The sequence below is a fragment of the Drosophila mojavensis genome, unplaced genomic scaffold, assembly GCF_018153725.1.
Source record: "Drosophila mojavensis isolate 15081-1352.22 unplaced genomic scaffold, ASM1815372v1 contig_80, whole genome shotgun sequence".
NCBI lineage: Eukaryota > Metazoa > Arthropoda > Insecta > Diptera > Drosophilidae > Drosophila > Drosophila mojavensis.
This window is the reverse complement of record NW_025318906.1, coordinates 11,956,757-11,983,366: the sequence shown is the minus strand read 5'-3', so window position 1 is coordinate 11,983,366 and position 26,610 is coordinate 11,956,757. Positions and strand designations below refer to the sequence as shown.

Here is a 26,610-nt window from a genome sequence, read left to right as displayed (position 1 = left end):
AACCAGCAGTGCAATTGTGTACGTGTGTGTGTGTGTGCGTGCGTGTGAGTGTGCATGTCGTCTTCTTTTCCCTCAGGTTGAATGACACTGGCAAGTGGATCGACAACCGGCCGCCCCCACCCCAATGGGCTTCGACGTTTCATGTCCTCAATTCCAAGCGGGACGCCATCAGCGACTGTATGCGTGCGTGTGTGTGTGTGTGTGTGTATGTGTGTAGGCGCGTCCTAGGCCTCCATCAAGTGCGTGCACACTGACAGCATCAGTTCGTGTTTGCATGGGGCGTCAGAAGGGCGTGACACAGTTCCGTGGAATGCAAGAAAATTAGTGCAATTCCTGGTGGAAGGCAATAACGTGCGTGCGTATACGTAATATTGTTATATGTAAATGCTTTCTAGCGTGCAACTAAGCGAGGTGACAATGAAAATGTATGTATGGAAATTAACTTTTAATATAAATGTAGTTAGTTATACGTTGGCCAATTAGACTTGTGTACTTTGTACTTTGGTAAATCGAAATAATTAATCAAGATTAGAGAAAACACATTTGTCTTGCCTTTTTAATTGCCAAGCCGAAAAGTATGCAATAAAAATGCAAAACTTTGCAGCGCTGAGACAGATTTTCATTGTCAGCCTGAAAGTATACTATACATAATGAAAATAGGTCTTATAAGAGCATTAAAATACTCCATGTCGAATTCAAATAGCGATTCAATATATTATTTTGGACTTACATTTAAAATTTATTTTTTTTATTCAACAGACATATTGGTCTGAAAATAAATCAATTTTGAATGTAAATTAATTGAGCGAGAGTCAAAATGAAGCGACAGGAGAATTATGCAAACCAAATTAGATTCTTGCAATACTAGCAGGAGTCTAAGCAAAAGGAATCTGATTGAACTTGATTGCACATCGAGCCTTTAGATTATGAACAGAATTTAAGAATTTTTATTGTATTTACATATTCCCAAAGATACCTTTAAAAAGCCAGTTACTAAGTCGACTGCGATTTGTTGTAGCTTAAGATTGCTGGCCTTAAGCAGCGTAGCATACTTTTATAAATTGAATTCTTTATTTATAAATTTGGCATCATATTTACGTGTTTCTAATTTCGTGGCCAGACGTATGCAGAGCCCATCGATGTCTCATTGAATATTTAGCAAATCGTATTATTTATTTAGGCATATGTACATTTAAGAAGTAAACACGTACAATATGTATGGACTGTCGGCCGCTAAGTGGATTGCACAGATACTCGAGCCAAGGGAATAATTAAAGAACTGCCGCCTTCTCATCTGCGTAGTCAACTGATGTTTGACTTGACGCTTAAACGGCGCCGTTGCTGATGCTGATGGGATTAGTCAAGGGTGTACTTTACTACCATAAGCAACAGCAGCACCAGCAGCGGCAGCAGCAGCGTCAGTCAATATACATATTAAACGGTCCAGCTGACGAGCTACAATGTGCAGTGAGGCAGAGGATAAAGTTGCCAAGGTACAAATTATAAACAATCAAAACTTTTGCTCGTAATCCGAATGTTCGTGCAGGACGTGCCATGGCATAGGTCATGGCATTCTAACTATTGCACAAAACTAAGTTTCCCAGTGACGTGCTGCATTGCGATATACGTTGATACGCACTTGCCCGAGCGGGCTGCACTTTTAATCTACTAAAGTCCACAAACAAAACTGTGCTGTAAACAAACAAATTAGATTGTTTCTCTGAAAATGTTTGTCACAATAATATGCGAGGAGCAGAGGATAGATAAAGCTGTGTTTCAGCAATTGTGGAGTTTTCTATTGCCATAAATCATTTGCAATAAATATTATAACTAATTCGATGCCCTAGCAGACAACTGGCACTCTGCAAGTGTAGCGCCTAGCCCGGCTGAACTTTCAGGAATCCAAAGACCATGCAGATAAGATACGAACATATCGGTATCGACTGCAAACCTAGTCGAAACAATTTCCTGGGCTCAGTCGTTGCTCAAACGCTGCGTCAGTCGGTCGATCAGTGGCGAGCCTCTAAGCAAGTCGTACGGTTCGTTCTGGTTCGCGCAACGAGCTCCATACAAAGAGAGCGAGAGCGCTGCAGAGCGCCAGAGAGTGAGAGCGCAAGAGAGCGAGAGCGCAAGAGAGCGTGAGAGCATAGGTCGTTTGTATAAGTACATTTGTTTGTGTACAGAGAGACACGTTCGCTGGGACCGGTTGAAGAAGCGAACAACAAAGATCAAATGATCAGTGAAAAGAAATTGAGGCGACGCGTCATCACGCCGACCTCAGAAGCCAGCAATGCGGACCCACTGCTGGCGGGTCGACAGCTGCACCTGGTGGACGAAGAGGTGAGCTGAGGGGCGGAGGGGTAGTCGATCGATAAGCCAGAGGCCCTTCAAATAGCACAAGTGTCGAAAGAATGCGCCAAGCTAGAGCTAGAGCAAGAGCAACAAGTGTTTTGTCGATACCCATTGATAAGATTAGCTAATTCGGGTGGTGCAATGTGAAAGAGTTCTGTGTCTCGCTGCCTTATCAGACCAGACATTTGCCAATTCGGGCGTCGATTGTCTGTGGCAGCTGCAGCTCCTACTCCCATTTCTGTCACATAGCCTTCACTTGTGCTTATCGGGGTGGCAATTTGCGGTGGCAACAGCTGCACAGAGCGCAGCTATGTGGACCGACGCGGCGATAAGATAAAGTCGTGATGGATTAAATCGAACTATTAGTACATTATAGTCGACCCAAAAAGTGTTGAATATGCTTTAATTAAAAACTGATTCACCTGCCCGTATCTTGAACAAACATCACGAACCACCCAAAAGGCCCGCAACCACTTCAACCACTAACCCACTATTGCCGATTTTTCCACTCGCCCACAGCAAGCCAACTGCTGCGAACGAGCTTTTATCAGCCGCGAGAAGATCAAATGGTATTGGGCGCCCGGCTTCATCCTGTTCTGGCTGCTCATCTACTGTGCCATATCCATACCGGCCGCCAATCACCTGCCACGCCCGCTCAGCATCAAGGATGAGGCCAAGAATCCGGAACGCTTCATCGCCGAGCGCGCCGAGCTGAATCTGCAGCGTCTGGTGGCCCTGGGTCCGCGTGTGGTGGGCAGCCGTGAAAATGAAATGGGATCCGTTCAGGTGATCACGTCCACCATGCAAAAGGTGCGCGCCGAGCTGGGCTCTGTCCATGACATCGAAGTGGATGTGCAGGTGGCCTCCGGCAGCTACATCCACTGGGAAGCCGTCAACATGTACCAGAGCATACAGAACTTTGTGGTCAAGATCAGTCCCAAGGGCTCCAATAGCACCACCTACGTCCTCATCAACAGCCACTACGACTCGGTGCCGGCGGGCCCTGGCGCTGGCGATGACGGCTCCATGGTGGCCGTCATGCTGGAGACTCTGCGCGTGCTGGCCAAATCGAAGTATGCTCTCAAGCATCCAGCTGTCTTCCTGTTCAACGGCGCCGAGGAGAATCCGCTGCAGGCCTCGCACGCCTTCATCACGCAGCACAAGTGGGCCAAGAACTGCAAGTGGGTGACCCAAACCTAATCCTCATTCATGATGATTCCACTAAGTTCTATTTTCTGCTTCATTTACAGGGCGCTGATCAACCTGGACTCGGCTGGCAATGGCGGTCGCGAGATTCTCTTCCAGTCCGGCCCCAATCACCCGTGGCTCATGAAGAGCTATCGGCGCGCCATCAAGCACCCGTATGCCTCGACCATGGCCGAGGAGATGTTCCAACACAACTTCATACCCTCCGACACGGACTTTCGCGTATTCCGCGATCATGGCGCTGTGCCCGGCCTGGACATGGCCTACCAGCACAATGGCTATGTCTACCACACCCGGTTCGATCGTGCAGAGATCTTTCCACGCGGCAGCTTCCAGAATACCGGCGACAATCTCTTGGCTCTGATCCGCGAGATATCCAGTGCGCCGGAGCTTGAGGATACTTCGGTAATATTTTATGGAAATATTCATAGCCAAAAAGAACTAACGTCTTGGATTTGTACACAGAAACACGCCGAGGGACACACCGTTTACTACGATGTGATGGGCTGGTTCTTGGTCTTCTATACCGAAACGGAGGGCATCATTCTCAATGTGGTCGTGGCCATAGGCGCGATTGTGGCCTGTGTCGTTGCCATCATGCTCATGGCCAAGAACTCTGGCCTCAAGCTCGGCCAAGTGCTCAAGCGCACACTGCACACCTTCGCCATGCTCATCCTGGGCGTGGTCGCAGGCTTCACTCTGCCCATTATCATTGCCGTGTTCATGGATTTGGTGCATTTACCGCTCTCCTGGTTCACACACAATTGGCTCATCCTGGGTCTCTACTTCTGTCCCTTCTTCTTCGGCTTGGCCATTGTGCCCGCTCTCCACTTCCACTACACCTCGACTGTAAGTACTCCCGATTGACTGACTGTAATGTGGTCTGAATTCTCTCTTCTCTCCAGGATCGCCTGCCCATTGGACAACGTGTGCAGCTGTTGTTGCACTGCCATTGCCTCTTCCTGGCGCTGCTCACCCTGGTGCTGACCATCTGCAGCATCCGCTCGGCATTTGTGTTCATGCTGACCTGCCTCTTCTACACGGTGGGCGTGGTCTTCAATCTGTCCACCAGTCTGCACAGCCGCAGTAAGCTGCACCACTCCATTTCTTTTTGATATCGAATGTAATTTCTCTGTATCTCTTCTACTTCGCAGACGTTGCCTGGATCATTCCGCACATCGTTTGCTATGTGCCGCCCTTTGTGTTTTTTGCCTACTTCTCGCACGGCTTCCTGGCCACTTTCATTCCAATGCTGGGTCGCTTTGGCGACTCAGCCAATCCGGACCTGATCATAGCCGTCTTCAGCGCTGCTGTGGGTCTGCTTGTCGGCGGCTTTATCGTGCCCATGCTGCACATGTTCCGCAAATCCAAGACGATCATTTGCGCTCTGCTGGGCATCACCTTGGTGTGCATCATCATTGCTGTCACCCCCTTGGGCTTCCCCTACCGGCCGGAGACAAGTGTGCAACGCTTTGCAGTATTGGTGAGTGAAGCCAAGTGACATTCCTGCAGGAGCTTCCCATTCAATGAGCCTTATCCTTTTATAGCACGCCCAGCGCACCTTCCACGATGCGAATAACAATGTGCGCCGCTCCGAAACGGGTTACTTCATCATGCCCCAGGACAGACGCACCTATTCCGTTAAAAGTAGGTATTCCGCTTATAGAGGAAATCTTGCATTATCTAACGAATGTCGTCCCATGTAGATAAGGTCATCAACATGACCCTGGCCAGATCTGTGAAAGATGAGTGCAAAAAGGAGACCCTCTGCGGCTTTCCACTATACAACATGCGCTGGCACAAGACCAGGTAAGACTCTCAACTATCACACACTCATTCACTTATTCACTCACTCACTTATTCATTCATTTAACAATTGCAGAGAACGTGGCTTGTGGATTCCCGCCTCGGCGCCTGCTCTGAGCCAACTGCCAGTGGTTAAGGTTGTTTCCAAGAAGCAGCTGACGGCCAATAAGATGCGCTTCGAAATGGAGCTCAGTGGCCCGGATCACATGGGCATCGTCATACAGCCGCTGAATGGCGCTCGAGTCGTTGGCTGGTCCTTCCACCAGGCGCCGCTCCGCCTGAACTATAAGCCACCTTATTACATCTACTTCTCCTACGGTGTCAACGGAGATGCACTGAAATTCTGGCTGGAGCTCGAGGTGAGTTCACTGTCTATCTCTTTTAGTTCTCCCTAAAATGATATATTTGTCAGAAACCCAATGGCAACTGGACGACATCTACGTTCGAGCTGGGCCTGCATGGCCATTGGATTCATCACAAGGAATTGCATACAGCTGACTTTAAGAAGTTCCTCGACAGCTTCCCCAGCTACGTGGACGCAACGCCCTGGCCGGCGTCCTATGAGACGTGGTTATACTAAAACGATTTGAACTGTTTTATAAAACATTTATTATATATATGAGTAATTGTAGTGAAACTTAATATAATGCAGGTAAAAAGTGACAAATGAAATATATGTTTAAGAAAAAGAAAAAAAATACCCTCTGGCTCTTACTGATCGTTGGTCATAGACAAACGGAAGTTGGATAAGAACTTCCACTAAATAATACGTCAATCATTGATTAAATATTCAATATTCTTTTCCATGAACTATATTTATTTGTTTATCAACTATAAATATTTGTATTAAAATTGCTGCTACCTCGCAGTGCCGTCATTTAGATATGGCCAACAGTATAAACGTTTTGTGCTGCCGGTTTAGGCACTGATTAGATGCTTGGCCATAACTATACACTATGTGCAAAGCGCGGTCGAGTATATTAGTTTGTTTAACAAAGCCAATTTGCAATATGCAACTGAGGGCACAGAATGGACTTCGTCATCATCTGATATGAGTAAATTGCATTTTCATTATTATTATTTTATAGTTCAATTCAGTTAACTTTTTAGACAGTTTCAGGATTGTTAATTCGCTGCTTATTTTGCTTTTTCACATTAGCTATTATGTCATCCATGTTATTCGTGAAACGATTAAGTACTTTGTCAATTAGATTCAACCGAATATGTAGTCTGCAAAGAAGTCAATAAATATATGAAATGCATAGTGAATATATTTGTTCATTACAGATTCAGGTCTGACTCGATTTCCGTAAACTCCTTGGTGATATAACTGTAATGGTCACAAAGAGAATATTAAATGCTTACTCAAATTATCCTCGATCGTAGCTTACAATTGTTGCAGCCTTTCTTCGTTGAACATGTGGGCGAATTGATTTTCTTGACTGTTATGTGGATAGCGGGGTGGCTTACAAAGGCCGCAGGTCAGACGAAAGATTTGCTTTCTTATATAGTACAGCAGAAAGGAGGGCTTGTAGGCGCTCGACTCTGTGGCCTTTTTGTAGGCCAACACAATAACGACCAGGATCATGTTCTGCAGAAGTCAGATAGGTCTATTGACTGCAAACGCAATAAATTCAAGTCAATCTCATATCGCCTACCAATGCAACGAAAAATATGAAGAGCACGTAAGTAAAAAAGTATATGGCTGACCACACTGGGAATTCCTGTGCCAATTCGAAGTAGTTAAAGTCGCCAGCCGTCATGCGGAGCATAGTTAAGAATGCGGACGAGATACTTTTGAAGTTGGAATTTTTCTCGCCAAACAGACACATGCCAAGCAGAGCAAAGGCCAAAAACGCCACGGAGATCATGATGAAAAAGGCAGCCAAGTCGGTGAAGGCCTAAACAGAATGAAATGAATAATATTCAATTAGCTGCAGACTTCAGATTCAGTTCAGCTCATCTCCTACGTTCTTTATAGAACATCCCAAAATTCTTAGAAGTGGCACAAAGTCCAAATATGCTAAGAGGCCCATCCAGGAGAAGAAAACCAAGAATCCAACTAGGATCTGCTGAGTCGAAAATGTGTACAGCAAATAGTCCAACGGAACGAAATCGACACTTTCCGAATTCATGGCAGACTTGAATTTTGCGGAGTAATAGGTCGAGGAGATATGCATATAAATTAACGTGTAACAGATCTAATTAGAAAGAAATAAATGATCATGATAATGGTTTGCACACATATGTGAATGAAGATAACCAACTTACGAAAATACTAGGTAGAAATGTGTATGTTGAATACTTTTTAAAGTATAGCCGAAGGCCGGTGCGAGTAATTTTCCTCACCTCAAGGTAGGTGTAATATATGTTAATTATATAGATTATAATGGAGCACTCCGTTGCAAAGCCACCGATCAGTGGACTCGTGTAGAACGCTTGCGAGCTGTACTTGGTGTTTATAAAGCCGGTTGTCATTATCTCGAAAGTTAATCTGAAATTTGTGGATCGTTAGTGCATGAATGATTGACGATTGGAGTGGGAGTGGCTCACTTAGTGGAGAGTATTAGGTCCATGTTCAAATTGATCATATTCAGCTCGAGCAGAACTAAACGTGAAGCACGATCTAACCACTTGATACTGCGCAAACGCCGTATGATAGCCAGACTCTGATGCGCTTCGTAGGACAACAGTTTCACGTAGCCTCCACTGTGATAGGTATGCAGTGGTGCTTCGATGGGTTTGGTCTCCAGTTCATCCATTGTATAGAACCGTGTGCTGTTAGTGTAGTGAAAAGGGATAGTCAAGATCTCTACAGCCATGCGAATGCCTTACCCCTTATAGACCGCATCAGTGGCCTCATCGCTCTTCGAATAGGCCGTATAACATACGTTGAAGTAGCGCAAGAGCGAGCTGTGCACCTCACAGTTGCCCGGTTTGACACGCACCTGGCGCAGTCTCGGTGGGCCAAGCAATAGGTTTTCGTTTAGAAATAAGCGGCCTCTTAAGTTCCGTGTTCTGTGAATCAGGCGGTACTCATGTAAATGGGTAACCGAATGATTATTGACATTGCCATGCAGCATGGGAAGGACCACAAACTGCAAAAAGTCCCAGAAGTCGGTAATTGTAATGACATGGCTGAAAGAAATGATGCCGTCATCATCCAAGAAGTCCGGCATTTCAAGTAAGTTTCGAAAACCCTTGATAAAGAAATACTGCTCGTGCACTATCAAATCGTGGCCAATCTTCGTCGCACATGTCAAAAAGATGGCGAACAGAATCAAGTGGAGCAGCGCGTATCGGGTGGCTTTCTCCGTTGTGTAGTGGTAATCCCCGTAGGCTGCTCGGTAGCGACTTGAATCGCCCATTTCAGCTATAAAAAATATTTCAAAACTCGATTGGATTCGAGTTTCAGTTGACTTCGACACTGAATTCGGAGCTGATTCGTTGAACGAAATGGGATTCGCTCTGAATTTTGTTTACTGATTTCGACCAATCAATTTCTGTTGTTTTTCTTTTCTTCCCTAAATATTGTTTTCTTTTTTAAGCTAATGATCATCGCGCGTTATAAATATTTATTTTCCTTTAGTTTAGTTCGGCAATAAGATATATGCCAGCACAAAGCTTAATCTAACCGCTGGCCATCAAGCCATAAACCCCCCAAATTTGCGGCTTGTTATCGCCAAGTCGTAATCTACAAGGTATTATCGCCGATAAGTCCCGACTTATTGGCATAGAGCCGAAATGTTTGCATTAACTGCCATTTCATTTGTTAGTTTTCCGACTCGGGTGTTGCGCTGCGGTTCGATTTCTTGCGTATAGTTAAGCACACAAAGTACTCACAAAGGTCAACTAATAAAATAAAGGTAATTCATCAGCTTAAAGTGGAATTCTTAAGATTGGAAAGACTTTAATAATAACTTTTACTGACAAAAGTGGACAAGAAAATAAAATAAATTCATTAAGGAAGTTTTCTAAGAAAGTAATCAAAATAATTATAATAACAGATTAGTTTGCTCGAAATACCTAACATTATGCACATTCCTTCTTCTTTCGCAGATGTCCTTCTCCAGCGTTGATATAGCATCTGGGGAGAAAGCCTCCAAAAAGCGAGGCGATAAGTGGCCTTGGTATGGGGCACCCATCTTCTGCGTGATCTGGTTCACTCTGTTCTATGTGGCCGCCATTCCGAGCTTCTTCTCGTATCCGAAAATGCTGTATGTGCGCGATGAGGCCAATCATCCGGGCGAGTTCATTGGCGAGCGTGCCATGATCCAGCTGGCCGAGTACTCATCGATTGGCAACAAAATGGTTGGATCCATAAATAATGAGGTGCACGTGGTGAACTTTCTGAAGCGCGAGGTGGAAAGGATTGTGGAACAGTCGCGCACCGATCTCTATGACATCGACTTGGAGGTGCAGTACGCTTCGGGCTCCTTCTATCTGTGGGATGCGGCCACCAGCTACGACAATGTGTCCAATGTGGTGGTGCGGCTCTCCCGCAAGGATAGTCCCAGCGACAACTATTTGTTGGTTAACTCACACTACGATTCAGAGGTAAAGACACCGGCTGCTGGCGACGACGGTGTCATGGTGGTCATCATGCTGGAAACCCTGCGCGTCATGACACAGTCCGACCGGCCACTGGCTCATCCAGTCGTCTTTCTCTTCAATGGCGCGGAGGAAGCCAACATGCTGGGTGCCCATGGCTTCATCACAAAACATAAGTGGGCCAAAAACTGCAAGTGCGTCGACTCTCTCTCTCTCTCTCTCTCTTTCCCTCTCTCTCTTTTTCTACAATTCTAACAATGTCAACCCTCGTAGGGCACTTATCAACTTGGACTCGACGGGCTCAGGCGGACGTGAGGTTTTGTTCCAAACAGGCCCCAATCATCCCTGGCTGATGAACTACTATCAGAAGCATGCACCACACCCCTTCTCCATAACGCTCGGCGAGGAGCTCTTTCAGAATAACTTTATACCCTCCGACACGGACTTTCGCATATTCCGCGATTTCGGCAATGTGCCCGGCCTGGACATGGCGCATGCCCTCAACGGCTATGTCTACCACACCAAGTACGACAACTTCAAGAATCTGGCGCGTGGCACCTATCAGTCCACGGGCGAGAATGTGCTGGCCTTGACTTGGGCTTTGGCCAACGCCCCGGAGCTGGATGATACCGCCGCCCACGAAGAGGGACACGCTGTCTTCTTCGACTACCTCGGCTGGTTCATTGTCGTCTATACCGAGAGTGCCAGCATTGCCATTAACATCGTCGTATCCCTCGCCGCTCTGATCTGCATTGGTATCTCCGTCTACTTCATGACCAAGGACAATGTGGTGGATGCACCCAAGGCGGTGATCTTGCGCTTTGGCACCATTTGCCTGGTGCAGCTGGGCGCAGTGATCATCGCCTGGGGCTTGACCCTGCTCGTAGCTGTCTTCATGCGAGCCGTTGGCCTGGGCGAGTCCTGGTACTATGGCATTTGGATGACCTTCGGCCTGTACTTCTGTCCCATGTTCCTCGGACTGGGCCTGCTGCCCGCCTTCTACATTGGCTGGACCAAGCGCAAGACCTACATGAAACTGAATCACACCATTGCCTGCTTCATGCATGCCCACTGCATTCTGATTGTCTTCCTTTGCCTGCTCCTGACAGGTCTGGGCATACGCTCAGCCTTCTTCCCCATGATTGCCCTCTTCTTCTACACAGTCTCGCTGATTGTGCAGTTTATCCTGAGACTGACCATTAAGAGTAAGTGATATATAAATTGAAATGTCTTTTTTCTGCTTACGTCTTCTCTGCCTCTCTCTCTCTCTCTCTCGCAGAGTGTTTCTTTACTGTTCACATTTTGTGCCAGATTTTGCCCTTCTTCTTCTACACCTATTTGATGTACGTGTTCCTGCTGGTCTTTGTGCCCATGCAGGGACGCGATGGACCCGACAGCAAACCCGATATGCTGCTCGCAGCGTTCATTGCCCTCATGACAATGCATTTCGCTGGATTCATAGTACGTTTTAGAGCATTATCTCTCTGCTTGGGTGTAGTATTATCGTTATAGTTATCCCCCTTCTCAGGTGCCAGTCTTACACAAATTCCACAAATCGAAGACCTTCATCTCCATGTTTGGTGTCCTAATCATCGTATTCATCATATTGGCCGCCACGCCTGCTGGCTTTCCTTTCAAGAAGGATGTGGCCGCACAGCGATACTATGTTCTGGTGAGTTTCCTCAGTTCAACTCAGCCAAGGCTTCTGAACTCTAACCTCCGGTTGCTTTCAGCACACCCAACGCACATTGCACAAGTCGGATGGAACTACGACTCAAGAAACGGGCTTCTACATACAGCCCGTGGATACTCGATACTCAGAGCTGTATGACACAACGCTTAAGAATGTAGAGCCAGAGATTTGGCTCAAGAATAATTGTGCCGAGGAGCCCTACTGCGGCCTACCGCTCTACAGTGGACGTTGGCTCAACTGGAAGTAGGTTTCAATTGAGTTGTATTTACACTACTCTATATACAAGATCTGATTCTCTTTCAGGGACTCTGCTCGCTGGATTTACAGTTCTGCTCCCGCTCTGCCAGTGGCCACTGAGCTCACAGAAGTATCGCGGCAGTCCATAAGCTTGAGCAAAAAGCGATTCGAGTTCAGCCTCAAGGCGGGCGATCGCATTGTGATGTACGTTGATCCCTTGGAGAATGTGAAGATCACGAATTGGTCGTTCGATGAGACGATCTTGGTGGATGGCCATACTGCGCCCTATTTCGTATACCATGTCACCTCCCTGGTCACGGAGCCCTACAACTTCTGGTTGGAGTTTGAGCACGACGCAGCGAATACGGACGGGCCCTACTTCAAGCTGGCAGTGAGCGTGCATTTCCTGTACCATCCGGAACACTATACGCCCGAGTTCCGGGAGTTCCTGAGCACCTTTCCGGATTGGACCTACACTACCGACTGGCTTGCCTCGTACGAGAGCTGGATCTTCTAGGGAAATGACCGGCAAACGGTTCGAGTGATTTCTATAACTTAATAAATTATTTAAAATATATTTTAATACAATTACAATCTTATCGCTTCGGATATTTGCTCAGTGATTTAGCACAAAAATGGGAGATGGCTTCAATTAGAGTCTAGAATTATAATTTTTGTTCGTTGGACGTTCGCCTGTGCGAGTATAATATGTGAATTTGTGTTTAGAGTATGCGGATGAATGCGAAAACTTAACAACAGTTCAGAGACTCCGAACCATGAGTAGTGAGTGAATATCAAGCGTTGCATCTGCTGACTCGGCTGCCCTTAGAGCTGCCAGCTGTTGTAGGAGCCGATCCACGAGTTGACGTGCGCCCATGGCGGAAACCTGGCCAGGAACTCTCGGAAGTCCTTGTCTATGAACATATCGTCGTGTATTCTGTGACCCATGATGGCGACCCTGAACGTGGCGCCAGACCAATCCTCACTATTGTGCTGTTATTGAAGAGTAAAAATAATCAGTAGAAATAATATTCTTTGAGATGGCAGCTCCTCAAATATTTACCTCAAACTCCAAATTGAAGCGCATGGGTGTCGGGTCTAAGGCATAAGACCAATAGACGTAGTGAGGCGGCGGCAAGGACTTCTCCAAGGGCTCCTTGGTGAATGTCCAGTCCACTAGCTTGGCTCCCTGCAGCGGTTCGATGAATATGCTCACATGATCCGGTCCAGCCACCTCTAAAGTGAATATTATGTTCGTTCTCGAGGTGCTCTCCTTGTTTATTATGCGCAGCGTGGGCAGATAGTCTTTGTTCGGCTCTGGGCCTGGCACCCAATAGCTATTATCCCTGTGAATATCAAGAGAATAATTATTATAATTATTTTGAGCTTGTGGGGCTATCTCTGGTACTTACACTGCCTTCACCCAACGCGAACTGTAGATGGGAAAGCCGCACATAATTTCAGTGTCACACGTACTGCGATCCGCCTTCGTCAAGTTGGTGCCCTCAAAGAGAATGCTTTCCACCGAGTTGGGATGCCGATCCACGGGCATCACAAAGTAGCCGGAGTCCGTGTGGTTGACGGAATGCGCTGCATCTGCATTGTGGAAGGTGCGAGTCGTGTGCTGAATGAGGAGATACGAAATGGGCCAATGGGCCAATGAGTAAGAAATAAATTGTAGCCAAGGCAAATTAAATGTGTTTTACCACAGCAAAGAATCGCTGCACTGCCGTCTTCTCCACATATGGGAATGCCACGGGCGTGGCAGCCAGAATGATGAAGACGAGCGTGCAGATGCCAAAGAGCGAGATGATGGTCTTCGATTTACGGAACAGGCAGAGCAGGGGTATTATAAACGGAGACAGCAGCAAGCAGAACAGCGCCGTATAGACCCCGATAAGCAGATCCGGATTCGAGCCGCTCTCGCGTCCCTGCATGGGCACCAACACCACGTAGGAAGCATAGCAGCAGTAGGTGTAGAACATGAAGGGCAGCAGCTGGCAGAGGCAATGGGGAATGAGCCACAGGAAATCTATAAAAACAATTGATTATTAATTAAACTATAAAATATATATAATGATCAATCAACTCACTTGTCTTATGGGCACACGTGGCCATGTTGAGCAGAACGGAGAGAGTGTAGAAGCCAATGCAAATGAGCAGAATGAAAGCCGATCGCACATTGAAGCAAATCATAATGATGGTAATGGCTGTCAAGATTAAGCAGTGCGAGTGCATCAGCAGCTGAATGCCATAGCCGAGCGGAAGACCGTGCTGGAAGCGGAGTAAACAGTGAATAAAGGAAACCCCTTGACGATCTGAGAAACCCACCTCCTTCGTGCGACTAAAGTAAATGGCTGGCAGTATGCCCAGGCTAAAGAACATGGGGCAAAAGTACAAGCCGAAGATCATCCAGGTCTGCGAGTACCAGGCCATCGAAAGGCCCACGGCGTCCAGAAAGAGGGCAATGCATATGACCAGACCCACACTCAGCAGAACGCCACAGAGCTGCAGCGCTGCCAAGATGCCAAACTTGGCGAAGATGCGACGCCTGAACATGCCCGTATTGCTGGCCATGCTCCAGATGTAGACGACGATCGTAGCCAGGACCAGGACACAGACGCAAATGTTGATGATGACGCCCACATGTTCCGGATAGTAGATGAAGAACCAGCCCAACACGTCGAAGAATATCATGTGGCCCTCTGCATATTTCTGGTAATGATGGAGATGATCATATACACATACATACATATATATATAACTACATAGTTAAATTCCAAGACTTACATCTGGATTTTCCAATTCTGGTGCATTGGCCAGGCCCTTGATCAGGCCCAATACATTGTCTCCGGTCAGCTGGTAGGTGCGTCGTGGTATTATATTAAATCGATCGTACTTCGTATGATAGACATAGCCATTCAATGTGTGCGCCATGTCGAGGCCTTCGAGAGAACGCATTAGATTTAGTTGAGAAATTAAAACTTGTTCCTCTACCTGGAATCTTTCCAAAGTCGCGGAATATGCGATAGTCCGTCTCCGAGGGTATGAAGCCGTTTTGGAAGAGCTCCTCGCCAATAGTTGAGGCGAATGGATGAGAGATGTGCTTGCCATAGTACTGAATGTAATGGATTTCATTGGGATTAATTGAGAGTGCTGAAAAGGCAATCAATAGTTGGTGAACACTCACCTTCATTAGCCAGGGATGATCGGGGCCAGACTGAAAGAGTATCTCCCGGCCGCCACTGCCAGCTGAATCCAGATTGACCACAGCGCTGTCAGCATTTTAATGAAAGTTAAATTAGAGTTGGAAATAAGTTTGCCTAAGACTCTCGCTTGCTTTCCACTTACCGCACATTCATGGCCCACGGATGCTGCGTAATGAAGGCGTGCGAGCCCTGGAGCGGATTCTCCTCGGCGCCGTTGAACAGAAAGATGAGCGTGTTGGTGAGCGGCGTCTCGTACTTGGTGATGACGCGCAGCACCTCCAGCATGATGACGCACATCATGCCAGCATCGCCGGCGCCCGAGCTGCCTGGCACCGAGTCGAAGTGGCTGTTGATCAGCAGAGCCGCCTCGGTTGTGGGATTCTTGGGCGAGACCTTGACTACCACATTCTGTACGCTCTGGTAGACGTTCACCATTGACCAGAGCAGGTAGTTGCCCGACGCTATTTGCACATCCTTCTCAATGTCATAGAGGTCGTCGCGGCCGCCGTCGATGATGTCGTTGATCTCGCTGAGCAGGAACTGGACGACGACCTGCTCGTTGGCAGCGCTGCCCACGACCTTGGGTCCAATCTTCGACAGCCTGAGCAGAGTGCCCTCCGCCCGCTCGCCAATAAACTGGCCCGGCTGCTGCAGCTCATCCTGCACGGTCTTCAGCGGCGGCATGCTGTGGAAGCTGGGCACCACCACCAAGTAGTAGAGCAGGAACCAGAACGCCACAAAGAGCGGGGCCCAATACCAGCCGATTTTGCTGCGATTGTAAATGATTTTCATGTTCTCATATTTGGAGTTCATCTTGTGGCTGAAATGAATAACGAATACCGCATGAGTGTGCAAAATGACACGGCCGCAGCGTAGCACTGGCTCTGCTAGTGACTTAATTGATTGACCCGAGATGACCGCTGAAACACTGCACCCGCCAGAGTCAGCGCCATCGCTCCCATCAGGAAGTTGCGCTTAATCGCAGTCATTGATTAAATAGTTGCCTGCCTACCCACTTGAGCACCCGCTAATGTATATAAACATGGTAATCGATGTCTCAATGGCTCTCAAGTGGCCGAGTGATAGATGGCTGATAAATTGCTCGAATCAATCAGAAGTACTTGGAAACAAATGAGAAGTTCTTAGCTTATATCTTAACAAGACATCGTTAGCAAGAGTTGGGAGCTGAGGTGTTTCCTCCTGCTAGCTGGGCTGATATTCAATGATAAGACTAAGCAGACGCTAGTCAGTCTTCTACTGCGCATTAGCTTGTTGCAAAACTAATCTTTTGAGAGATTTTGTCATCGATTTTTTTGGTTCTGCAACAAGCACCAGATTGAGTCTAGCGGAACACATGTGTTGCCCCAAAAAACAATCATTTTTTTCCATGTGGACAGCTGACGGTTTGCTCGTAAACGGGAAAAAAAACTAAATGAAAACAATAAATGTTGAGCAAATATTCGTTTGTGAACTAATGCTAGACGTAGATGAGAAACAACCGTAAATTAGCCGAGACATTTTGTAAATTTTGATTTTCATTTTTATTTATAGCGAATTGAGCGCATAATATTTAGCTTTAATGATCAGCTATATGCCATTTGCTTGACTTATCCGTGTCCAAACCAAAAATACCCTGTACAAGAGTAACCAAATGGAAGTCAGAGCGCAAAGTCAACTCAAGTGAATCACAGTTAAATTTGGCGCTTAGAAGAAAGCTCTAAGCTTAGCGCAGACAAGTTAACAAAAGCTTTCAGTTCTAGCCATCACTATACCTATGCCTATTCAGTCATGTCCACAAAGCGCCCTCTTAGAGAGCCTCTGAAGTGCAGTCCGTGCTCAACTAAAATTCATGTGACGCATATCTAAAAAAAAAAATTAAAACAAAAATAAAAAGCAAAAGAAAAACAAAACAAAATTTGTATACAAAGAATTCTGCCAAATGGTTGCAGTTCGTTTAGCCTATAAACAGAAAAGTGTTGGATGTTCCCATTTCTTGTTGCTATTTGCTTTTTTATTATTGAGCCAGAGTGAGAGAGCAGCGAGGCAATTGCAATTGGTGCTTGTGGCTGATGATTAAAGTGCGGGCAGAATGCAATCGGGGTCCCTGCGACAGCGACCCATTTATAGCAATGCGCCTCATGACCCCTAGGGGCCAGCCGCGGAGCGCCGATTAAATGAGACCGCCAGACCGAGACGCGGCACAGGCAAAAACAAATTCGCAAGGGAGACGGAGCGGGATGCCTATGTAAGTGGAGCACACACTTGGTGCCGTGGGACGTGTGGTTAATCAATTTAGCAAGCGAGTGCATTAATCAGTTACTGTTTCAGTATCAGTTTCGATTTCGATTTCAGTTTCAGTTTTAGTTCGAGTGTCGGTTTCTTGTTGTTGTTGTTGTAGTTGTTGTTCATAGGTTTTCAACGCATCTTTGTGTGGTCACGCCCACGGAGCTGAATCGAATTAAAAACAAAACAGAGCTCGCATGCAAATGACTCGTGCGGGGGAGGCCAAAGAAAGATCTATTTAAAGACTATCTAAATGGGAAGAAAATCCAAACAATCGGCGAGGCGACGGCAATCAACTGTGACAACAACAGCCCCAGCAGCAGCAGCAGCAGCAACACCAACAAGAGCAACAGCAACAACATTTATTTGGGCTTTCTCGCAGATAGAGAAACGCAGCGGAAGAGGCAATCCAATACAATAGTAACTGACAGATACAGATACAGCTACAGCTACATTCTACATGCTGCATGCTGCATGCTGCCAGCTAAATGTGCGACATGTGCCGCAAGGGCCGCAGCATAAGCAGAAGTCAATAACCTGCCCCTCGACGACTGCAACTTGCCACACAAAAACAAGCAGACAGAGCAGACGCAAAGGAAGTTGCGGTTGTTTGTGTTTATTGTTGTTGAAAGAAAGCAACACAAGAAGCCAAAGAAAATGTGTTTGAATACACTCACGTTCACGTTCACACACTTGAACTCGCACACACACTCGCGTTCGTATTCACACTCAATTGTTGGATTTCAACTTGTCGAAATGCAATCCTTTTCCTTATGGTTTATTAATTATTAACACTCTCAATTGTTTATGCTGATTAACACTTGATGAAAATCGACGCGAATGTTTTTATTCAGCTTTTGCGTTTTTTATATATGTTTGCTTATATAAAATGCTGAAGGGCGGCCAACGTCAACGGCAGCAACATGTGCCATCAGCTGACACGGAGCACACAGAACTCACAAACAGAACACAACGGAACACAACCTCAACTGTCGCCTTCGACGGTCGCCGCACGTCTGGCCGGCCACAGAGCAGCGCAGCAGGAGACGCAGAAGGAGAGAGCGAGGCAGCAGCGCCAGAGAGGCAGCAGAGTGGGCAAAGAGCAGCAGATCACAGCACAGTCCACACATATAAGAGCAACTGAGAACTTGTTGCGCTCATCGAACTCACTTGATGACGGTGTTGACGCTGCCCTTGTTGCTGTCGTTGTAGAGGCTGTCGTTGTCGTTTCAACAGTTCGACATGATATTGAATCGAGTTGTGGATCAACTAACTGCTCAAATCCTAATCCCATCCAGTCACTTATCAAACCTGCGCCTTGCGCATCGCGTGTTCGGGTACTAAATAGTTTCCACACGAGCAGACGCAATTTTATATACATAATTTCCGAATTTATGGATTTGCAGTGCCTGAATCTCAAGAGCTGCTCGTGGACTTATGATAAGCTCGCTGAATTAGACTCATTATCGACTTAATACATGCGAGGGACATTTCAATAACATTGCAAAATATCTCAATAGCAGTCAAGTCTATATAATGGGAAAGTAGATGATTCACTAAATAATTTGACAATTTGTATAAATATGTTATATACATATCATTTTCAAGACATTATCTACAAGATCTATGGATTTGTACATATATAATCTATGCACTCCAGATTTTGATTAATCTTTACATTACAAACTCATTTCATTTATTTTCTTCCGCACCTCGTTTACCGAGCTCAAAGGTACAAATTGTATAGTTTATCATTGTGTACGAAGGGACGCCTAAGTCCATATCGACACGTAACGAGTGTGCACAGATATTGGCAGCAATTGGCAGAGCGATAAGACTGTGACTTCATAAATAATTAACTATAATTAGGGCTATAATTGATAATTACCTGGCGATAAGTTCAGCTAAAAGCATTTTGATTAGCAGCTAATCCAACATGCTATATTTGATTTTCATGCTTTAAAGAACTCAGAAAAGTTAGAGCACTGATTTTTCATGCGATAGCCGCACAGTCACATTCATAAGTATGCGCACAAGCTACACGCTTAAAGCAATTGATTAATAAATATTTAAATTACAAAAAAATCGCTGTTGCAGTTTAAATTTATAATGCGGTATTACTTGGTGCGTCATTTGAGTAGAATTTTGAAATTGATTCTCATATATGTATGTATTTACTGAAATCGCACTTAATCGTAATCATTGTGCACCATAAAAGTATATATGCATGTATATGTTGGCTGTGTGAAAGTATGTGTACTTTATATGTATATATATTTGAGCATGGTATTGTGCCAATCGGCAATAATTCAGATTATGGCAATCTTATGTTAGCGACCTTGAGCAACGTAAGATGAGAACTCGCTAACAAGTGAATTTTTGCAATGTGATTCGTGCTGTTTTCGGAAATTAAAAAATATGAGTAAGCAGAGAATATCTTCAATTTCTTTTTTCTTTTTATACATATGTTCTAATTCAACAAAAATTTGTGAAAATATTTACACAGCTTTCATTTATGCTTGATTGTGCATAATTTGTTCTTTACTTATCTTGACAAAATCTTGCTTCTTAACTAGTTGCCCATGATTTTACTATATTCATATTGACAGACTGAAGCCGTAATATCTACTTATGCATCAAATACTATATCATTCATTCTATAATTAAAGATTGCATATATAGCAGAAAACTTTCCCAATTTAATTTATTTTAAAAAAGGTTTTTGTTTAGCTACCTAGAGGTACTTTGACAGTTTCTAAAAGGTTTTGACTTATTTGAATATTCTATAAATAAAAGAGTGCCGCTGTCACTTGTCGCCGTCGTCGCGCAATCGAGCGCGAAAATAGTATTTGACATAATTTCAGATCGTTCGGACGAGTCAATTTCCCAGCATTGGATGCAGTCAAGCATAACTCAGTGAACTCACATACACCTACACATATAAATATACATATATGGGTTGGCTAGCTAACAAAACGATTCGTATAATGAAAACAATTTGTTAATCAAGCGAAATCAAAGTAATTCGCTGCGCCGCCCAGTTCCAAAATCCAAAATCCGTGCCCAACGCGAGAGAATTCGCCAATACGCGAGTCGGAGGGAAAACAAAAGAATGCAATGACACATAAACTCAAATGGCATCAGCGAACAGCGAACAGCGAACGGCGCAGAAATTAATTAGTCAAGTCTATAGAGGAACATGCATTACAACATCAGAGCCCAGAGACAAGTGGCATAGGCAGCCAGGCACAACCGCCTATTGACTATCGCTATGTTTGTTGATGTATCTGGGCTCGGGCTCTGACTCTGGCTCTGGCTCTGGATACTTATCGATGCTAGTTAGTCAGTTAGTCGACGAGTGGGTGAGGCATCGCAATGACGCTTACTTGGGCCATGGAGCAGAGCCAGTGAAAAGTATTTATTGACTATGACACTGTGACGATGCCATTCGGTTATTAGATAGATAAACTGGGTACAGTGCAAACACTTCTAAGGTGCCACGCCGCCGGCAATACCGTGAAATAATATTTTCGCACCCCAACCGAATATCATATTTCTTTGCCATAAAGATAAAACCCGTTAAGAAACGCAAAGGGAAAGAAAAAACAATACTAAAAGAAAACAATTCCTAATCGTATCACATTATGGACTGCGACTACTACACAGGTGCCTCTACACTACCCTAACAACAGCAACAACAACAACCGCAACAACAACAACAACAGCAGCAGCAAATGCGATAATAACATCCAATAAGACAAAAATCAAGCCGAATTGGCTGTTCATTCGAGGCAACAATAATTGCGCGTGTTTATCGTATCACCGTTAGATATTGCATTCCCAACGATAACTTGACGTTGGCCACTTCCAGGTGCTCCCGTAAACACCTTTGTGCTCATACATATTTTAAGAACGGCGTGCGACTCACGTTCGTTTCATTTGTGCGTTTGCTTTATCCAGTGACGGCCATAAGACGCGAACGATCCTAACGATCCGCCGTGGAGTCAAGCAGCGCCAAAGCTGTGCAGTGTTAACGTACTCAAAGGATAAATACCAGTGATCGAAATCGAAAGTCTCTAAATTTTACAGTGTTCAAGTGCATTAAAAATGGGTGTACGTATACGTATATTGAGAACAATTATATTATAGTGACATTAAATTAAATTTACCCTTGCAAAAAACGAAGTTTTTTTTATAAAATTAAATGTGCATTTAGTGATTTCTTGTTAAGTTTTGAAACAATAGATTTTCGAGAAAATTTTGAATATATATTATTAATATTATTACAAATATCATAAAAATTCTTCGAGTTAAAATTAATTGCTTATTGAGTCTAATTTTGAATTTTCAAACGGAAAATTATTTCAGTTGCCAAAGTTTTTGGCAAATCTTATTCAAAGTTCATTTTAATTTGATATTTATCCCAATGGGAATTTTAATTAATTTATTTATTTTTTTATGGATAACTTCAGGTGCTTTTAGCTTTTCTTCCCACAAAAATGTTCACTTAAATGGAACTTTACTTTCCTGATGGATGTGTATATAATAAAAGATGTATATAAAAAGTCCTATAAATAAAATAAATCCTTAGTCCACTACTGACTAATTGTTATATGTTATATGTTGGGTATATGTTGTATTTTAAACTATATGACTATACTATATAACTGTGCCTAAATAGAGTTAACTTTCCGTAAAATGCCTGATATTTTCCGTAGCAGAATTGATTCTTGACAGCTGCCATGGCAAATTTATAATAAAATAACAATGGTATCAACTGTCGGAGTTAATTATTTATTTAAACACGAGTATACATTAAGCAAACATGTATACATATATGAGGCAAAACAAAACTTCCTATTACTTTATTATTATTCCTTTTTTTTTTTTTTTTAAGTGGAATACAGTTACTGTAATCTTTATTTTCTTTAGAAAAACTACAGACTAGGTTTCATGTTAATTATTTCATATATGAAAATCAAAGAACTTTATAGATAATTTTGTAAAAAATTATTAAATTCAATATTTTATAACTTTACATAAATTCAAATTGAAATCCGTTTAGCATTATTTTTAACTTAATATAGTTACTAAGTTTTGTGTTGCGACTGCTACATAATTTTAATCTAAGGCAGGCGGAACGATCAATTCCAAATTGATCAGCTCAAGTGCTAGGCACGTTTCTGGCGTGTGCTGGATCATAACTTATCGCAGTGGCCAATTCGTAGTCTACTGGGCTACCAACAACGAATGCGGCTAATCGTTTTGTTTGTCAGATAAGTTCAATTACTTTTGCTATAGCCAAAATATCAAAGAAGCCGCCCGATTTGCAAATTGTTGTTGGACTCTCTGTTGCCAATGTTTGGCGATTTTCGAAGGCTTATCAATTTATTGCAGTAATTCGAGAATAATCGTACATTATCCACACGCCTACATGAATCATGGATCGCTTCGGATTTCAATGTCAGGCATTTATTTATTTCCTCGCTTCAGTTGAGATCCAACTTGCGAAAAGCTTAGACTTTGCAAAACAAAATCCCCTATCAGAAGCCCATAAAGCAATAAGAGTTCAATTGAGTTCCCAGGGGGCCGACATATTGTCTTGTTGCTATAGCCATTTCGAAAGGAATGCAGCCCACCCGAATGAAAATCGTATCATGTAAATACAGCTCCATCAACGATTCAATTAGCCTTGGCATTCGTTTATAGCACGAGTCGCATTTACAGCACTTGCTCTGCGATTAGATAGCGCCTGGCTGTCCACTTGCTATAAATAGTGTTTAAAGCACTTTGAGCTTAATGATAATCGGTCAAACAACTAAGTTTCTTTCACTTTCCTGTAGTTCAACTCCAAGTACCATATTGATGTGGACTTTGAGGTGCCCAAGAAGCTGCAATGGTACTATGCACCCGCCTTCCTTGGCTTCTGGTTTGCCATCTATCTGTCGCTGGTCAGCACGCAGATCAATCACATGCCCACGCCGCTGACGCGCGCCGATGAGGCAGCCCACCCGCGGGATTTCATTGCACAACGTGCCGAGGACACTCTCATCGAGCTGACGCGGATCGGGCCCCGGGTTGTGGGCAGTGTGGCCAACGAGGTGACCACCGTGCAGTTCCTTAGGGATGAGATCGAGAAGGTCCAGGCGGAGGCGAACGAGCGCTTCGAGATAGAGATCGATGTCCAGCAGGCAAGCGGTGCCTACATGCACTGGACCATGGTTAATATGTACCAGGGCATTCAGAACGTAGTCGTCAAGCTGAGCGAGAAGGGCAACCCGAACGAGAACTATCTGCTGATCAATAGCCACTACGACTCAGTGCCCGGCAGTCCGGGTGCTGGCGATGATGGCTCCATGGTTGTGACCATGCTCGAAGTGATGCGCGTCATTGCCAAGACAGATGAGCCGCTGGCCCACTCCATTGTCTTCCTATTCAATGGCGCCGAGGAGAATCCGCTGCAGGCCTCACACGCCTTCATCACGCAGCACAAATGGGCCAAGAACTGCAAGTGGGTGAACATTGATTGAGCGCTAATTAGAATATCGATTACAGTTAATAATTCTTGCAGAGCTTTGATCAATCTGGACTCGGCAGGCAGCGGCGGCCGCGAGATTCTGTTTCAGTCGGGGCCCAATCATCCCTGGCTCATGAAATACTATCGCGAGGTGCCGCATCCCTTTGCGAACACGCTGGGCGAGGAGATGTTCCAGGCTGGTCTGATACCGTCCGATACAGATTTTCGCATTTTTCGCGACTATGGCGGAGTGCCTGGCCTGGACATGGCGTACATCTTCAATGGCTACGTGTATCACACCAAATTCGATCGAGTTAATGTCTTTCCGCGCGCCTCCTTTCAACACACTGGCGATAATGTGCTGGCTCTGGCCAGGGCTCTGGCAAATGCTCCCGAATTGGATGACACTGCAGTGAGTAGACTCTGAAGCATCTCCCTTTTCCTGTTCTTCCATTTCCATTTATCATATTTTCAGGCTCACGCCGAGGGCCACAATGTGTTCTATGACTTCCTGGGCTGGTTTATGATTTTCTACACGGCAACCACGAACATTGTTATCAACATGATTGTCAGTGTGATTGCGCTCCTGGCAATTGGAGTTTCTCTGTACTTCATGTCCGTGCGCTCTGGCTGCAGTATTTCGGGCGTCCTGGTGCGCTTTGGTATTATTCTGGGCATACAGCTGGTCTCTCTGGGTCTGGCCCTCGGGCTAGCTCTACTCGTCGCTCTCTTCATGGACGGTGTGAATCGCTCACTCAGCTGGTTCTCAGAGATGTGGCTACTGCTCGGCCTCTATATATTTCCGATTATCTTTGGCATGAGCATTCTGCCCGCCCTCTATCTGGAGCGAACCAAAAAGGATCCGCTCAGCCTGGGCTTTCGTGTGCAGCTCTTCATGCACTCCCACTGCATTTGCTTAGTGCTGCTGATAATTGTCCTGACAGCCCTCAGCATACGATCGGCCTATTTTATTATGCTCTGCGTGCTCTTTGATATTGTGGCTCTAATTGTGAACCTGGTTACCAAATGGCATCGCAAAGGTATTTAGAACTCAGCCATTCCCCAAGTAGTTACTGTTATTTACTATTTTCTATATGCAGCTTATTGGTTTGCCATTGTCGTCATGATCTGCCAGATCTTACCCTTCACATACATTACTTACGTCTGCACAGCAGCGCTGAAGACACTGATACCAATGCAGGGCCGTTCCGGCGGATCTGCTAATCCCGATCTGTCCATGGCGCTTCTGCTGTGGCTGTTTTCCGTCATGTTTGTTGGCTTTCTGGTTAGTATTTAGCACTTGACTTGACCTTATGATTTATAGCTAAACTTGTAATAAACACAGGTGCCGCTCATTTTGTTCTTCCGCAAGACGAGAACAATAGTGCTGTGTTTCTTGGCAGGCACAATTCTGTTCATCATCATTGCAGTCACTGACGCAGGTTTTCCATACAAGCCCAAGACATCGCCTCAGCGCTACGCATTGATCGTGAGTTAAGACATTAAGGAATATTACTTGAAGGGATATTCTAATTTATTTCTATACTGCAGCACGCTCATCGCATCCTGCACAATGCGGATGGCACCACGCGCACGGATGAGAGCGGCATCTATGTCTATCCCCAAGATCGACGTTTCAGCATAGCCGAAAAGGAGATCAAGACGATTGGCCAACTGCACAAGGTCAGCGAGTTCTGCGATGAGGAAATGTTCTGCGGCATGCCATTGTATAATCATCGCTGGCACAAGGCTCGCGAATACAGTTTTTGGATACCCATTAAAGAGCAGCCGGAGATACCGGCGGCTTATCCCACTCTGACGCTACAGGAAACCACAGAGCTGGATAACTCGATGCAGAGGCGGTTTAACTTCTCATTGGCTGGCCCGGATCATATGACCATCTTTGTGAACGTAAAGAACGATGCTAAGCTGCTGGATTGGTCCTTCAATGAGACGCTCATCAAGGACAATGAGCCTCCGCCGTATTTTGTTTACTTCTCTTATGGTCTAGATAAAAGTGCACTAGAGTTCTCCATAGACGTTGAGGTTTGTTGGGCTTGCTTGGATTGCTTTACAGGTTAATAGAGCTTTCATTGTAATTGCAGAAGACGACGTCCTCATTCGACACGCCCACTTTGGAAATTGGCATCGGTGGGCATTGGGTACATTACGACATGCAAAGATCTAAGGGCCTGGGTGCCTATATCGACAGCTTTCCCTCTTACGCCTACTTACAGGCCTGGGTCGGCACTTACGAAAGCTGGTACTTCTAATTGCCCCATTTACAGAGTGCACCTTTAATAGATATTGATATTCGTTTACTAATTATAGTCTCTAAGCTGTTGAGCTATTGTCGAAAGAATTCCCAAATTAATTTATATGTACATTGATAGAATCTGATAAATATGTGTGTATGTATATCTCGTAACATGTTATTACATTCTTACTTTATTATATATATTATAGCTTAAAAAGCAGGCAATAGTTATTAACTCTTAAGTAGTTTAATAAATACAAAAAAAAAAAAAATCTATTTGACATGTGTTTCGATTTGTTATGGAATTTAGCAAGGATATATAAAATGCTGGCAGTAACAGTCTGTTCGCTTTTCTGTTTGGCTGTGTGTTTGTATATTTGAGGGATATCAGACTTCACGATGTGATCGAACATCTAATATGTCTAACGAGCCCTGTCTCTGTGTGTCTGTATGGGAGTCCGATGATCTGTCTAATTCTCTCTTCGATGTGTGTCTGATC

At 44.8% G+C, this 26,610-nt stretch overlaps 5 protein-coding genes across 6 annotated transcripts; 3 read left to right on the top strand and 2 right to left on the bottom strand.

Moving 5' to 3' along the window:
* The first annotated feature begins 1,445 nt into the window (after positions 1 to 1,445).
* LOC6579598 (endoplasmic reticulum metallopeptidase 1) lies at positions 1,446 to 6,052 on the top strand. Of its 2 annotated transcripts, none has more exons than XM_044011086.1 (10): positions 1,446 to 1,493; positions 2,872 to 3,533; positions 3,603 to 3,963; positions 4,024 to 4,407; positions 4,464 to 4,644; positions 4,713 to 5,041; positions 5,106 to 5,205; positions 5,265 to 5,367; positions 5,441 to 5,723; positions 5,777 to 6,052. In XM_044011086.1, the coding sequence occupies exons 1-10, from the start codon at positions 1,461 to 1,463 to the stop codon at positions 5,942 to 5,944; spliced, it is 2,604 nt and encodes an 867-aa protein (XP_043867021.1). In that variant the 5' UTR covers positions 1,446 to 1,460; the 3' UTR covers positions 5,945 to 6,052. The 2 variants fall into 2 exon arrangements, with proteins under 2 accessions (XP_043867021.1, XP_002005481.1); XM_002005445.4 differs by lacking the exon at positions 1,446 to 1,493 and adding an exon at positions 1,976 to 2,340.
* A 94-nt stretch (positions 6,053 to 6,146) lies between these two features.
* On the bottom strand, positions 6,147 to 8,820 carry LOC6579597 (polycystic kidney disease 2-like 2 protein). The gene is made up of 8 exons (XM_002005444.4): positions 8,200 to 8,820; positions 7,918 to 8,142; positions 7,636 to 7,858; positions 7,335 to 7,565; positions 7,023 to 7,265; positions 6,756 to 6,955; positions 6,650 to 6,694; positions 6,147 to 6,594 (listed from the first exon to the last, which is right to left on the bottom strand). The coding sequence occupies exons 1-8, from the start codon at positions 8,730 to 8,732 to the stop codon at positions 6,471 to 6,473; spliced, it is 1,824 nt and encodes a 607-aa protein (XP_002005480.2). The 5' UTR covers positions 8,733 to 8,820; the 3' UTR covers positions 6,147 to 6,470.
* Positions 8,821 to 9,111: 291 nt separating this feature from the next.
* On the top strand, positions 9,112 to 12,439 carry LOC6579596 (endoplasmic reticulum metallopeptidase 1). Its single transcript, XM_002005443.4, has 7 exons — positions 9,112 to 9,230; positions 9,424 to 10,109; positions 10,189 to 11,120; positions 11,195 to 11,376; positions 11,444 to 11,587; positions 11,649 to 11,851; positions 11,912 to 12,439. Exons 2-7 carry the CDS (start codon positions 9,424 to 9,426, stop codon positions 12,360 to 12,362), a joined length of 2,598 nt encoding a protein of 865 aa, XP_002005479.2. The 5' UTR covers positions 9,112 to 9,230; the 3' UTR covers positions 12,363 to 12,439.
* On the bottom strand, positions 12,405 to 18,364 carry LOC6579595 (endoplasmic reticulum metallopeptidase 1). The gene is made up of 11 exons (XM_002005442.4): positions 18,015 to 18,364; positions 15,197 to 15,874; positions 15,036 to 15,120; positions 14,843 to 14,963; positions 14,636 to 14,790; positions 14,177 to 14,560; positions 13,939 to 14,119; positions 13,552 to 13,877; positions 13,258 to 13,469; positions 12,909 to 13,191; positions 12,405 to 12,838 (listed from the first exon to the last, which is right to left on the bottom strand). Exons 2-11 carry the CDS (start codon positions 15,865 to 15,867, stop codon positions 12,671 to 12,673), a joined length of 2,586 nt encoding a protein of 861 aa, XP_002005478.2. The 5' UTR covers positions 15,868 to 15,874; positions 18,015 to 18,364; the 3' UTR covers positions 12,405 to 12,670.
* A 1,826-nt stretch (positions 18,365 to 20,190) lies between these two features.
* On the top strand, positions 20,191 to 26,274 carry LOC6579594 (endoplasmic reticulum metallopeptidase 1). The gene is made up of 8 exons (XM_032729527.2): positions 20,191 to 21,450; positions 23,181 to 23,848; positions 23,909 to 24,266; positions 24,330 to 24,894; positions 24,955 to 25,139; positions 25,200 to 25,343; positions 25,406 to 25,900; positions 25,960 to 26,274. The coding sequence occupies exons 1-8, from the start codon at positions 21,445 to 21,447 to the stop codon at positions 26,125 to 26,127; spliced, it is 2,589 nt and encodes an 862-aa protein (XP_032585418.2). The 5' UTR covers positions 20,191 to 21,444; the 3' UTR covers positions 26,128 to 26,274.
* The last annotated feature ends 336 nt before the right edge of the window (positions 26,275 to 26,610 follow it).